The 14,850-nt window shown below is 35.1% G+C and overlaps 2 protein-coding genes across 5 annotated transcripts in view; one reads left to right on the top strand and one right to left on the bottom strand.

Annotated features, from left to right (window-relative positions):
* The window catches only part of LOC111932138 (sodium channel protein type 2 subunit alpha-like), a 63,786-nt gene that overhangs the window by 8,611 nt on the left and 40,325 nt on the right, over nt 1–14,850 (bottom strand). Inside the window, exons 18-22 of the mRNA XM_086896790.1 lie at nt 9,651–9,768; nt 7,587–7,741; nt 6,274–6,447; nt 3,105–3,227; nt 2,560–2,841 (exon numbers count right to left, since the gene is read on the bottom strand). Of these exons, the coding sequence (XP_086752916.1) occupies nt 2,560–2,841; nt 3,105–3,227; nt 6,274–6,447; nt 7,587–7,741; nt 9,651–9,768 (852 nt within the window). The remainder of the gene's footprint in view (nt 1–2,559; nt 2,842–3,104; nt 3,228–6,273; nt 6,448–7,586; nt 7,742–9,650; nt 9,769–14,850) is intronic.
* The window catches only part of LOC111932140 (uncharacterized), an 85,101-nt gene that overhangs the window by 35,213 nt on the left and 35,038 nt on the right, over nt 1–14,850 (top strand). For all 4 annotated transcript variants that reach the window (XM_086896808.1, XM_086896809.1, XM_086896811.1 and 1 more), the window contains exon 2: nt 5,368–5,409. In XM_086896808.1, the coding sequence (XP_086752934.1) occupies nt 5,368–5,409 (42 nt within the window). The remainder of the gene's footprint in view (nt 1–5,367; nt 5,410–14,850) is intronic.

The raw sequence follows: 14,850 nt of genomic DNA, 5'->3' as shown, positions 1-14,850 counted from the left end.
TATCTCCCAGGGAAATGTGACGTGCTGGTTGCCATCTGTAAAGCATTACCTGAACAGGAAAGGCACTGTGTCCTTTGGCATTCCAGTAAAGCCAAGTCCCTGTCGTCAGGATACAGGGAACCTACATGAACAGCTAGTCCACCTGCACTGGGATAGCATCTAATTCAAATCCACTAGAATATCAGGAGCTCCAAGAAGAGACTGGGTGAAACTTCCCAAGAATTCAGTATCTCATCCATCCCAGTGTGTGCCATGGCATAGGGAGCCACAGTGTCCACAGTGTGCCATGGTATCCATGGGGGCCATGGGAGGCTGTGTTGGGCCACACTGGGGCACAGGGGGGCCACCACCACAGCGTGCCATGGGGGTCACAGTGGGCTACACACAGCTCTGTGCACCTTCCAGAGTCAGTACCCAGCCTGGATCCACTGCTTCTCCTCCAGGACCTCCCCTGCACGTCCCAGGCTCTGGCTGCCCTGTAGCTCCATTACTGATAGAACCATTCTGGAATGCACCATTGCTCTGCCCCAAGGGCAGCACATGGTGAAGACACCAGCTGTTCCCAAACACTGCTTGGTTTTCCTCAGGGTGTTATAATATGGGTTTCAGTTCTAACTTCCTGACTACCAAAAAACCAGAGGACTTCTCCAGGGAAAAAAAAAAAAATCAGCCACCATCGATTGGCATTGTTCAGATGTACTAAGGAAACAGTCCTAGAAGAAATTCAAAAAGGTAAGTTGTCCCATAAAATCTTAAGAAAATAATAGAATCATAGAATTGTTTGGCTTGCAATGATCTTCAGAAATTATCTAGTTTAAACTCACAGGCAGGGATGTCTTTCACTACCTCAAAAACTTCCAGTGATGGGTAATCCACATCCTCTTGGCAACCTGAATGTCTCAATGCATCATCACTAAAAAAATAAGTAAATCTTCCTTATATCCAATATAAATCTACCTTCTTTCAATTTAAAACCGTTGCCATTTGTCTTGTCATTACAGGGCCTGGGAAAAATTTTCCCTCACTCTTTCTTATAAGCCCTCTTTAAACACTGAAAGGACACCATAATGTCTTTCTAGAGCTTTCTCTTCTCCAGGCTGAACAACCCCACCCCTCTCAGCCTTTCTTCAAAGGAAAGTTGTTCCAGTCCTCTGATCTTTTCCTTGGCTGTCTTCTGGACCTCTAAGAGGTCCTATATTGTTCTGGTGAGGTCTCATGAGAATGGAGTGTATAGGAAGAACCACCTCTCTATCTGTTGGCCACACTTCTTGTTGGCCAGCCCAGGATACGATTGACTTTGCAGTCAAATCCTGTGCAATTACGTGAAATGGAAGCGCACATTGCCAGCTCATGTCAAGTTTTTTTCCACCAGCATTCCAAGACCACGTCTGTGGGACAGACCTCAATCCATTCATTTTCCAGTCTGTACTCATACTGGGGATTGGCCTGAACTAGGTGCAGGACCTTGCATGTGGCCTTGAATTGCATGATGTTCTGGCTGAGGTCCCTCAGGCTGGCATCCCCTGTAAGCCTATCACAAAGCTCAGCTTGGTGTCATCTGAAAACTGCTGAGGGTGCACTCAATTCCATTATCAATGTCATTGATAGAGCTATTAGAAAGTACTGGTCCTACAGCAAACCCTTAAGAGTACCACTTGGAACTGGTTTCCTCCTGGACACTAAGCTACTGACTGTAAATCTTTCGACACGGCCATCCAACCAATTCCTTATCCCTCTAGAGGGCCTTCATCAAACTTACTCTGGTGAGCTGTGATACTGAGGGCATGAAAGGTGTGAATGATATGTTTACTGCAGTCATTGCATAGGTGAACTGTAGGTGCAAGACATGCTAAATGCGAAAGCAGTGCCACTCTCTAAGCTGGTATTTTATGCAATTTCCCAGTATTGTTTAGCAATAGCTACTATTACCTCTTGAAGCAATCAGACAGTAGCCTGGCTAGCACAATACTAACTACTGAACTCTACCACTTGGAAATTTTTCAAAACAGAATAATTACCAATTGCTTATGAGTACAAATGATTTCCCAGAAGCATTTTGTCAAATGAACCTTATTATGAATATATGTTTTTCTTATTGGCAGTTTACAGACACTTTCTCTAAAAAAGGCTCATGCCTAGAAATCTAGCACTCTCTTCTTTGAAGATCAGATAAGTCCTAGAACGTATCTATGACAACCATGGTAAAAATATTAGTCAATATGACTTAAAAGATAAAGAAAAGAAAATAAAATGAAACCTAGCTGCAGTTTTTAACCAGATATTTTAACTATATACTGTATTTCTGTAGCACTTGAAAAAGCACTAGCAGTTGGGTGCCAAGCAATTTTATGTCCATCAGGTAAATATTAGATACCACTCCTCTCCCAAAATGCATCCAGAGAATGTATCACATTTTTACAACAAGCAACATTAATTAGACCCATAGAACAAAATTATAAAGTCAAATCTAAATCCATTTATTAATTTTAAAATAACATTGAAAATGATGGAATTAAATCATACCGCTACTAAAATTAGTTGGAAAATATATCCACTTACCACTTGAAGCAGAGAAAGATAACCAATTGCAACATTATCAAAGTTTACTTTCACATTTTTCCACCGAACTCCTCCAGAAGTCCTGTTCAGATCTTCACACATACTTTTATTACTGACTTCCTCTGGTGTGAACATCACATTATTTGTGGTGTTAACACAGTGATAGAACTTTCCAGCAAACAAATTGACTCCCATAATGCTGAAAATTAGCCAGAATGTAAGGCAAACCAGAAGTACATTCATTATGGATGGGATTGCTCCAGTAAGAGCATTCACAACCACCTGGACAATAAACAGAGAAAAAACCAAAACTTTAAAAACAACACAAGCATTTTGGCTTTTTTTATAATCCAGAAGATGATTTAAGGTAAAACATTACATTATACTGAAGTAATGCAAATAGAAAAGGAGTAATGCACGTCATATAATCAAACATGCTACTCTTGGCCTTGCTAACATGCAATTAGTGTTCTTCCATGACTTTATAATCTGGCATATTTTTAAGGATTTGTTTCACACAATTCTTTTCCTTTTTTTTTTCTTACCCTCATGCCTTCAAAGCGTGACAAAGCTCTTAGAGGTCTCAAAGCTCTTAATGTTCGGAGAGATTTAATTGCACCAAATTCTGAGAAACCAAGGGCAGTAGCTACTAAGCTAACCAACGAGACCTAGAGGAAACATGACAAAACAGAAGTACTTTTCTTAAGTAGCTTCAAATGCTCTGAGAAGTAAAATTTTGATCTGGATATTGGGAAAAAGAAAATCACAAGGTCATTAATCTTGCAGTGAAAATAAATGGAAAAAGAAAAAAAGAACCATGAAAATTAAATTGCATATTAATTTAAGAACAGTTTGAACAAAAACATACAAATCCATAGTACTATATGTGCATTTTCATTTTTAGAAAACTAAATAATTTCCTCTCCCTCCATGTGTTTGATTATGGTTTGGACAACCTTTGATACCAGCTATAATATACATATAGAAATGTTACTACATATAGAAATGCTACACAAACATTAGAAAATTAGAAAATTCAAAAGGTATATTGCAAAAAAAAGAAGGGGAAATATTACAAAACACCCTGCAATGATGCACATGAGACAGAATCCCAACCTGAGCTTCATTTCAACTTTGTGTTCTTGTGACTACCGGACAGTATAATTACAGAAAAGCACCCTGTTAACATAAGCTGGAAAAGATCTTACTTTGAATTTTGTAAATTGTTTGTATTTTGGAAAATTAATAAGCCTTGAGAGTTCCTCTTTTAACATCATTACTTTTGTGAAAGAAAGGTTTTAATCCACAAGAATTTTTGAAACCCCAGTACAGCTGGATTAGCAGCTCAAAAGTTGATTTTCCTGTTGTTTTCCAGTGAAAGTCAGTGACTTGTGTCCTCACTGAGTCTCCCACTCCAGACAGCCATCTCCTGTTGTGTTTACACATGAGGAAGTCTTCTGCACATTTTTTTCCTCTTAAGAGTAGCTCAAGCAAGCTGCCCAATACTATACAATCCAATTTTTGCTCTTTTCTGTGATACTATTTTTACTTGCACATAGAAAGCTGAGGAAAATGAGCGTTTTTATTTGTTTCAGGGCCTATTATCTGTTTCAGAAATAACTGTACACATCAAAATGGGTAAGAATTATGTCTGTGTACTAGAAGCTCCTTCCCAAACAGGGAACGGCTGGAGAGTTTAGGCTGATAGGAACAGAACAGTTTTCCTGAAGAGATTCCGTAAAATGTCTCATGGTGATAATTAACGTGACTGGTATTGGTATGGAAAATTTGTTCAATGTTTAGCTGGATAAAGGCTAAAAAGGAAAGAAAGATAGAACAAGGATCTATTTAAATAGCTGAGGGCATACCACAAATGATGGCATACCACATACTAAACCATCAGGAAGAGAAATAATTAAAATTCCTTCTTATGGGCTGAAGACAACAACAAGTCTGGCAACAATGTCAGAAAAAGCTAAGCAGACTTTAGGGGTGGGAAGGAGTGCGTTTACAATATAGGAGGTCAAACACTGGAAATTGATTGCTAAGTAAGGCATTCTCCATTCAAAACAGAGTATCAGCCTGAGCTGTCTAATCTAACCTTGAGGTTAGAGCTAATTGAAAACCTTTGATGGTGCCCCCCAACATGAATTGTTATATGAACTGCTGCTATAGGGCCACAAAATGCAGATGCTCTAAACAAAAGATTAAGATGGCTACATTAAAGCACTGAAATTGATGAAAAAATGAAGAGCCCATACCTATCTACATGGATGTGTGGTATGCCTAATCAGAAGAATTGATCTTAAAACTCAATTCAAGATCAGCCTTTCCCAACATAGGTTTGTGCAAAAACCCTAACTCTGAATACCTCTTAAATAGTAACAGAATTATTTTTTTCTGTTTGATTTTCTTTCTTTTTTACCAACGACCATTGTAATGGAAAAAATTTCTAAATTTAAGTATCACAAGGTTCTGAAAAAATACTGTCTGGTTTTTCATAATATGAAAAGAGTCTAAAATATGGCATCAACAATTTTATGCAAAGGTGCCGGAATCTATCTAGATGATTAGTGCTGACTTCCCATTAATTATAAAATTGTCATAATTTTTTACTTAACACTTAAGTTATAATAAAGAAAAATAAGAATGCCATAGCATCCACAAAGAAAGCAAATATACAAAAATAATATATACAGCCTGGCTCAAAGAAAGTCCTAACTTTTTTCTTTTTGTGTGCTGAAGTTATCTTGTTTTGGAAAATTTAATCTTAGGGGAGGACCTTTACACTTGCTAAATTTCTTACAGGTCAGTATATCTGCTCTGGGAACATGCTGACTTCATACTTGGGTAAGTATAAACCATTTCATAACAGAAACATTTTCACATTTTCACAACAGAAGAAATGGAGAGGCTCTGAAAACAAAAACCAGGAAACTTCACATTCCAGAAAAGACATATCAGATTTTTTCTCATGTCACTGAGTTAGTCCATTTGCTAAGAATGGGGATTCATGGAAAAGAGAAGCACAATTAAAAAAGGAAGACAATATCAAGTATCACTTGTGCCTTCCCCTCCAAAAAATCTACTTTAAAAAGAGCATGAGGTAAGTTTCAATTCTACTGGTGGGGGACAAAATCTCTGTCCTAGATTCCAGATACCACCCAATAAATAGTTTTCTTTTGTCTATTTGTTGAATCTCTACTCCAACATCTTTGCAAAAAGAAAAAAACTGCTTTAAATTAACAAATCATGCAATGTCACTAATTTAGTTTCTCTGGAGTATAGTATCAGCACTAGTTTTAATGTTATTGTTGAAAAGAATTGTCCTCTGCAGTTTGCCAGTGCCTCATTAAGCACAGAATCAAATGCCCACCCCATGTGCTCACTTAAATTTCCTTTTCTTTCCTTGTGTCTGCATCCTCCTTGCTCTGTGTAGCCACATCCAACAGACTGAAGTCAAACCAGCAGAGTGCTCCCTCACCAGCTGGGACCCCGCACAGTGAAACACAGAACACATGGTGTCAATGACAACACAAAGGCAGATTTAGGTACACAGTGGATTGCAGCAGGATCTTATTCATCAGTATGTCATTTTCTATTCCTTTAAACCAAATTTATATTATTCAGTGCATATATCTCTATCAGAGTGAAGTTACATAAATGACCTGCCTAAACAGCAGAAGCAAACTACTTTGAAAACATAGCACCTACATCGACAATGAGGAAGTCCAGCCAGCACCAAGCATTAGTGAAGTAAGTCTGAAAACCATAGGCCACCCATTTTAGCAACATTTCCAGAATAAAGACATAAGTAAATATTTTATCAGCATAGTCCAGCAGGATTTTTGCAGTCTTGTGCTTTTCAATATATATATCTTCAAAAGCCTGTAAAGAATGGGTTACATGTTAGTCAGATATTGAAAAGTCTTTGAAAATTACAAATTAAGTCAGAACTAAATGAAAAGAGCAAAGTAAAATCACTTTCAATTCTAGATGTTTTACCATGAAAAAACAAAATAACAGAAATTGTAATTACATTCTAAGTTTTAGATTTTATTATTGTCCAAAAATGGAATTCCAGTATAAAGTCTGAGGTTGCCAAAAAGATTTTTAGAAATTTCAATAACCAACAGAGAATTGTAATTTTTCACCCTGAAAAGCCCGGCCAGGTTCCATCAGAAGGCAGTCTCATTATTACATCAACTTCAATTAACATAAGAGACCAGATATTATGCTGATGATCTCTAGTGAATTTCAGCCATAGGTGCTGATGGCAAGGTTTTAGTAGTGGGAGCTGTAGATGTGGCCACTGTGAGAAGAGACCAGGGGACTCTTTGTGCCAGCTGCACCACTGATCCCACAGCCCAGCACCACAATGAAGCTGGTGGTGCCTCTGGGAAAATATATTTAAGAAAAGGCAAAACACTGCATGGCAGTAGGAGCACTGAAGGAAAAAACGAGCGAAACCACCCTGCACACACTAAGGTCAGAGAAGAAGGAAGTACGTGGTACTTCAGGTGCTGGAGCAGAGACCAACACTATATATAGCAAATCCTATGTCAGCCAACCACCAAAACAAACCCAAATATGTGACGTACTAAATGTCACTACGAATAGTATAAAGAAATTCAGTAATTACTATGTAACAGAAATACTGCAACTAAGACTGTGGCAAAATATGAACTAAGAACATGATGAACTCAGTATCTGCTTTGGGGAACAATTTTCATTTGAAGTAGAACAATTGTTTCATGCATACATTTCCTTTTTCCTTTTTTTGTAATTTCTTAAACATTTTTTTTTTGTATAATCCTTTTCATAAACACACACATCACCTTAAATTCATCAAAATTTTAATGTAATGTAAATTAAAAGTAATACCCAAAATATTCTGGGAATTTAGTTCCAAGTTCTCTCCAAAGACAATCTGTGTTTTATTCTTAATGAATACACATGTGTTATAAAACTAGCTTTGATAAAACACTTTTATTGATGCTGTTTCTATGGGTGCAAGCTCTACTTACCAGAGCACCACTGCTGAGAAGAATCATGAAGACAATGAATGATTCAAACCAGTTGTGCTCTACTATCTTGTAACAGGTTTTTCGGAGGTTCCACCAGATTCTTCCTTTTGTGCTCTCCTTATTGCCTTTACAGCATTTAAACTTCTGTACACAGCCTTATAGTACAAAAATTAAGAAACTATTACATGGTAGAATTTTCATGATCCTGAAAAACCGAATCATTCTTAGCTAGTTCCTGTTCCAGGAAGTTCAAGCTACTTCATGCTCCTTATGCTACTTAGCTTTTCAATTTTATACTTTGGACATAGGAAAGCTTGAGTATACACAATTTTTTCTCTACTCTGATGCTACATCAAGCTTATAGTAAAGGATAGTCATCTAACTGAGCTAATTTTCATTTACAAACACATTTAAAAATATGTATTTTCAGTTTATATACAGATAATTGAAAAACATGCAAATTTCAGGGAGTAGAAACAAAGAGCATACATAGCAACTTTCACATGTACTTGTTAAAGAATACAGAAGCTTCTTCTTTTAAAAGAACTTTTATCTTTTAGAAAAGGTTCAAATAAATCAGACATAAATACTATTTTTAATATACTGAGGAACAACTGATGTTCCAGGGGCTAAGGATACCTCTTACATAAAAAAATGTTTTAACAGGAGATTATGAGCGCTTTTCCAAAGTGATACAGATTTGTGGCAACTGTCCACAGAAATTTGCCTCACATTGGAGAGCTCCCTATTTTATCATGGGGCCTCAAGGCATTGCTGGCAATGAACCTCAATATCTGCCTAGCCAAGAGTAGCCTTCTTAATTCTTTAAAAATTGTTAATCACAAAGAAACAAAACTAAGCTGACATGACTTTAACAGGTCCCAAAGGCATTCTGGTTTTCCTGTTAAGCCATTAAGTTCATATGTTACAAATAAGTTACACTATATTTCATCATCTCAGATTAAAAAGGTATGACTTTGAAGAACATGAACCACCTTACCTTCAACCACTCAAAATGTTTACACTATGAAAAAATGAATCTTATGCCCAAGAATGAATTGGTATCACATAACACAAGGATAAGGAAGAATTGTAATATATTGTCAAAGCACTTGAGAAAGGTACATTTGTTTGTTGGATTTTTTTTTTTTAATTAAGAACTTGGTATAGTCAATACAGCCCCATACTGACAAACAACTTTGGTTTTATAAAGACCAATAAAATGATACGTCAAAGGACAAAAGTCCTAACCTAAATCAAAGATGTCTGCAAAACAGTAAACTAAAAAGCACGGAGAGGACAGGAGAGTTAATCCTGGACCATATTTTGTTCTGAATTATTTTACACATAATTTAAAAGGAAATTAAGAACTGTAATATCACAAAAAAACCCCCATACATTATTTCCTACATAGTAAATTTCAGTAGTCCACTAGAAGATACAGCTATAAAGAACTAAATAAATAATAAAACATTTAAGGACATGCAAGTATGCTGTTATGATTTCTTAACTTAAATAGATGCATAGCCTCTCATCTACCTGTTTTAAACCACACTATATTTATACACCCTCTTTCCCCATTAATGGTGTAATGTCAACAAAATAAATTTATTGAGTCAAACTTTCCATTGAATGATGGTGGATGATCTGAATCACCCACTGTGTTGCTTTCTAGCACTAGGAAGTGACCATGAATAATCACATGATTCCATTTTAAATTTCTCTGTGAAGTGAACCTCACAGATTCACTACTAACCAAGTAATTTAAATCAAGAGAATTAATGTCTACTGAGAATAATTTTATAGAATTATAAAATACATTTATAAATATTTATTATAATTAAAATATTATAAATGTTCACATACACACATATTGAAATTTGCTTTAACGAATAGTACTTCATAGATGTCAGTATTGCTATCTACAACAGGCAAAATTAATCACACCCTAAGACTTGATGAACTAGGATCTAGGACTGCTGTAGCAAATAGCTTCCTTAAAATCCCAACGTTTGTTGCAAACAAGCAAAACGTAATTGCTAGGCCCAAATTTTATTTCCATACCTGCTGTAAAACATGCCTGTAGTTCTGATGCTTTTTCTGGTTCAGTTTCACTTTTTTCTTCTCCAAAGACAGCTAAATTAACTGTACTTCCTTCTGATGAGCTGGAAAAATCAAGCTTCTGAAAACAAAATTCAATTATAATTTTACTTTATTAATATTTATATTTTTAGAAGTTTAATTAACTAAGCATGCAACACCATGTGCCAGTCATAAGAAGAACAATATTTTTCACCAGAAATACAAAAAAACACCCACATGTAGCAGTCAATGCTGTTGAAATGTGCATAAATCATCCACTTTCTATCTAGAGTGTGGAATCTTTAATGGAATTTCAGAAATTCTAGGAAGTTTACTGTTATCAAGTTGATTTACTAATACATATTCCATTTATTTTGCTTTCTGCTGTTACTTTCTTATACATTTCAACTGGCATTAATTTCCACTCTTTTTTGCCAATGCACATATGTAGTATATTGTGCATTCTGAAACTACCCATTACTCTGGTACACATACCTGTACAGTCAACACCCAGAAATAATTTTTGGTTGTTTTTTTTTAGCAGTTAATATTACATAAGTCACATTATCAAAATGATCCCCAAATATAAAAACGAACACACACACAAACACACATAAAAACCCCACATCCAATACAAGAATAAGCCTTAATATATTATTTTGTAATCTGCCTGTGTATCGCAGAGATCTTAAGGAGATTTTAAGGGAAGATGTGGTGTCCTGTACACTTAAGTAAAGTATGAGTACCAAACTAAATCAGAGTAGTTTTGGTCACAGCATTCTCTGACATTTTACAATGTTGTTATCAAGAAGTTGTTATAACATCAGTAATGAAGTCACACAAGTAATGTCTGTAGGGAATGATGTAAGCATGCTTTATTAAACAACCTTGGTTTTGTCAAATCAATGCCACTTTTACTAATTTAGTTAGATTTTTATGGTTAAGAGATATTTAAGAGATAAATGCAGACAAGTTACCATCCAATCAAGTTGTATTTACACCTCAATTGTAAAATGTGAAAGGATGAGATTATTTTTGGTATTAAAAAAGTTTTTATGTTTGTGAAAGAAGACAGACAATATGATAATACTCTGCATTAGCTTTCATTAAAAATAGCTTTGTTATATTGCCTACTTTTCTATTACATTACAAACTGATTATCTGGAATAGAACCCCCATATAGCTCATGTTTATGGTAAACATGTCTTTACTTTTATAGCAACATAATTTCAAAATAGCAATATTCACAACAAACTTTTTCTGTCATTACTTCTACTGAACCCAGGGATAGCACAATATGCCCTCCACAATTCTATTATGCTGCTGCTGCTTTCATCATTCCATGACATAGCATATATATTGCAAAATGTTGCAGTGGTGGTGAGTAAATTAAAATATTTAATTAAATAATTAAAATTATTAGTTTTAAAATATATACCTTTTAAGAATAAGGAGTTTTGTGTAATATTACTAATAAAAATTTAAAGCAATGTGAAGTACCCTGAGTAATTTGAACTGTAAGCTCAGGACCTTTTGAGCAGATGACATTAATTCAAATGAAAGTATAAAAGATGAACAACCACAAACACGAAAGGAACTGAAAAGAATCAATGTGTTTAGAACTTGAAGTCATATATTTCATGGTAGAAGAATCAGTGATTAGAGACCTTTAAAATTTATTTTTAATTACAAAAGGCAGTTTTCTTTACTCTAGAAATAAAACTAGAGATTCTATGAACTATTTTGATATAAACCAGGGAGTCTGATTTCCTCTTTCTTCCACAGATGGCGTAGAGTATAATCCTACTGCTTGAAGAGTTACAGATTTAATTAAACATTGGTTCTCTTTTTTATGTGAGGGGCTCATACTTCTCACTAAGATGCAGGTATCAAACAACAAAAACAACAAAAGTGATTGTAAAAATATGTATGCATAGAAGACTTTCTCCCTCTAATTAAAAATCAGAAAGTTAATTTCTTTTCTATTTACAACAAGAGTCTTTGCAGAAGTCTAACTGATCTGGGGAATCACTCCAGGAAGAGAACTATTAGTAAAGACAGAAATGTTTATCCTTCCAACTTCCAGGCCCTTGGCTGCTGTTCAGTTTACTAAACAGAGGTAAGAAGGCCACACTGTATGGACACTAAGCCCTGGATTGAATTGCCTGGATTGAATGGATCAACTTAGAAAAACTCAGCACTTGTTATCTATTAAAAAAAGCATTGCCTTATTATGCAGGGGAGGGTAAGACAATGTGGCAAGCAAATGAAAAAGATTTGTGTATTTTTCAGTCAAGTGATTGGAAGCTCCCAGATTACTGGCTTGCATGCTGCTCTACACTTGTCCAGACTCATGCAAGCAGAAGCTTGAGTTAGGACCAGTGTCACATAATTAACATCTATTAAATAAAACTCATCCCCTCCAACGTGGGACCACTAGGATGGGATATTACCACATTCTACTCTTCCCTACTGAAGTGTCTTTGTGAAAATAGCTTCAAAAAATCCCTAGAAAGATATTTTTCCATTCCTTCTGAACAGTTTACTGTCTCCTCGGATATAAAAGAGACACCTAAATACTTCCAAAACAATACAGTGCAAAGGAATACATGGAATATAATGCAAGATTCCACAGCAAAACCACACAAACAAAATTTGTATTTGCAAAAGGATTACCTCAGTGCTCCCTAAATGGTAAAGGGCAGAACTTTCAAACTATTGAGAAGAGATCATGAGGAATAAGAAATGCATAGCTTGGTACAATTGAGCTAAATAATAAAACTTTTAAAGTTTTATGGTTTTAGAGGTTTGGACGTGTAGTAGTTCCTATTTTGTCTTTTTGAAAACTGTCTTAATTTTATCCTTATCCCAAATGTTCCTTTTTTATATTTCTTTCTTGTTTGAACATCCTTTCTTTTAAATCTAGTTTTAAATAGTTTTAAACTATCCAGTTTTTTTTAGACACCTGCACAGAAATTTTGATTCATGTTTTATGTTTGTCTTTATAAAAATAAAGCAAGTGAATTAAGTTCACAAAGAAACTATTATTTATGATGAAGAACAAAACTTACATAAATGATTCCCTATATTCCAACCTTGCAGACATATATAAACTTCATGACTAGAATATAACTAAATAATTACATCCATATTCAAAGGAACTATGCATAGGTATTAAAACAATACATTTAATTGTTCCTAGGAGGGTATCTTTCATCCTATATTTTAGTTTCTCTTATATGGGAAAACTGAAATTGAATTACAAAAATGTTGTGAACAAATGAAAAACAATTTATATCAAAGATATAAACATTTTAGCATACAAGTAACTGTATATATGTAATATTACAGAGGCATTGGTCAAATGAACATGATCAGAAAATGTTCATAATTACGACAGCTAAAAACATGGCACAACAGATGAACAGAAAACGAGTGAGGACAACCTCCACATTGTCATAAAAACACAGGTTGTTCACCTCTTTTAAACCTGAAAAGTGCTGATGCTTAGTTATTCATTTAACAATAATAAAACTTACAAAGCATGCAGGTTATGCCATGGAAATAATACAGAAAATACCAAAGATGTAACAAGGAGAGAAGAACATGTTGGTGTTGCCCTGGGTCATGCTGTGATGTGAGTCATGGGACTCAGCTTACAGAGCGGTTGCACATGTTCCCACTACATTGCAACATATGGGGATAAAGATATTGTAGCTGAGTAGCATGCAGGCCAATCAATCTCAAAAGTGAACAAAAATGTATGATTTGTTTAGGTAACCTGTGTAAACATGCTGGCACGTTGCTCTGCCTGGTTTAAAAGCACCAGTCTTGACTGATCCAGCTTGATTTTACTCCTGTGAGAAGAATGGTACGCAGTGAAATTAAAATATGGTACCCTTGAGGTTGTTTGAGTACTGGAAAGAGAAGTGTGGACTCTTACTTAAAATATGTGTTTTCTAGATATGTCACACATTTGCAAAACATAATAATTTTAGGTGTGGGTTAGAGCTTTAAGCATATCCATATATATAATGGAAGAGGTAAGATCAGCAGAACATTTGAATCTCACAGATGTATACTGGACTTGGGCCTGAACATAAATAACACCCCACAAACAAAAAATCCAAACCACCACCAAAAATTCCTTCACCCTCCTCCAGAAAAAAAAAAAAAAAGGCCCAAATGAAAAAGATATACAGACACATCCACAGTATGTGTATTTCAGCTTTAAGTATCCTTTAAGTGGCATTAACTAGACATTGAAAATAACAAATATATTTCTCCTTGCATTTCATTCTCAGGGTTATTCCTGGTCTTCACTAGATGCTAAATAAAATATATCTAGGTCCTTTCTTTCAGAAGAAATGCAGTCAAAAAAAAGTAAATTATACCATATTAAACACGAAAACTCCTGCATAAGAATTTTTTCCCAGCATCTTTAAATATTTTACTGAATGACTAAAAAAAAAAATTAAATAGCTTAAGGTGCATTATAGATTGTAGTAGATACAGCATCAAAAACCAAAACCTCATACTTAGTAATAAACCTATAAGTTCCTCAATTTGTCTTCTGGTACAAATCTGATCTCCCTTAGAAATGATTTGTCAAGGATTCATCAAATAATGTAGCTATGAAACAACTCCAACATAAACTGCTCCATCTAAAGGGGAAGTCTGAAAGTAAGAGAAGAACCAGTCTACAAAATGAAAGACAATTTCCCTACTGAGTAAGTGTACATGAAATCAGGGGAATTTTGTTAGTTTATGTATCTCCTGTGCTTGCCAATTTTCAGCCAGTTTTCCAAATCTGAGCAAGTCAAAATTGATACCAGGTAACAGTATGTCATAGACAGCTAGCGCTTAGGTATCATCTTAAGCATCAGAGGTAAGAAAGCACGGATTTTGTCACTCAGTTCTAAAATATAAAATGCTGAATAATAGGTGTCTTCAACTGAAGGCTAATTTCCAGGAAGGTGATAGACTGAAAGTTAAATTACCTGGATTCATTAAATATTCCTTCCACAAAACCAGTTTTTATTAAGAAGAAATTTATTAAAAAGAAATCCAGTATCCTTTAGTAAGATTAATATGTAAAAGTTGCAGTAGCTATTCAGCAAACATTATAGCTTCATTACATAGAGCAGTTAATATTTTAAACAGGTTACTAATACTGTTTGCT

This window comes from Cyanistes caeruleus, chromosome 7 (assembly GCF_971803275.1).
Source record: "Cyanistes caeruleus chromosome 7, bCyaCae1.hap1.1, whole genome shotgun sequence".
Taxonomy (NCBI): domain Eukaryota; kingdom Metazoa; phylum Chordata; class Aves; order Passeriformes; family Paridae; genus Cyanistes; species Cyanistes caeruleus.
The sequence above is the reverse complement of the archived record's forward strand: the minus strand, read 5'-3'. Positions and strand labels throughout refer to the sequence as shown.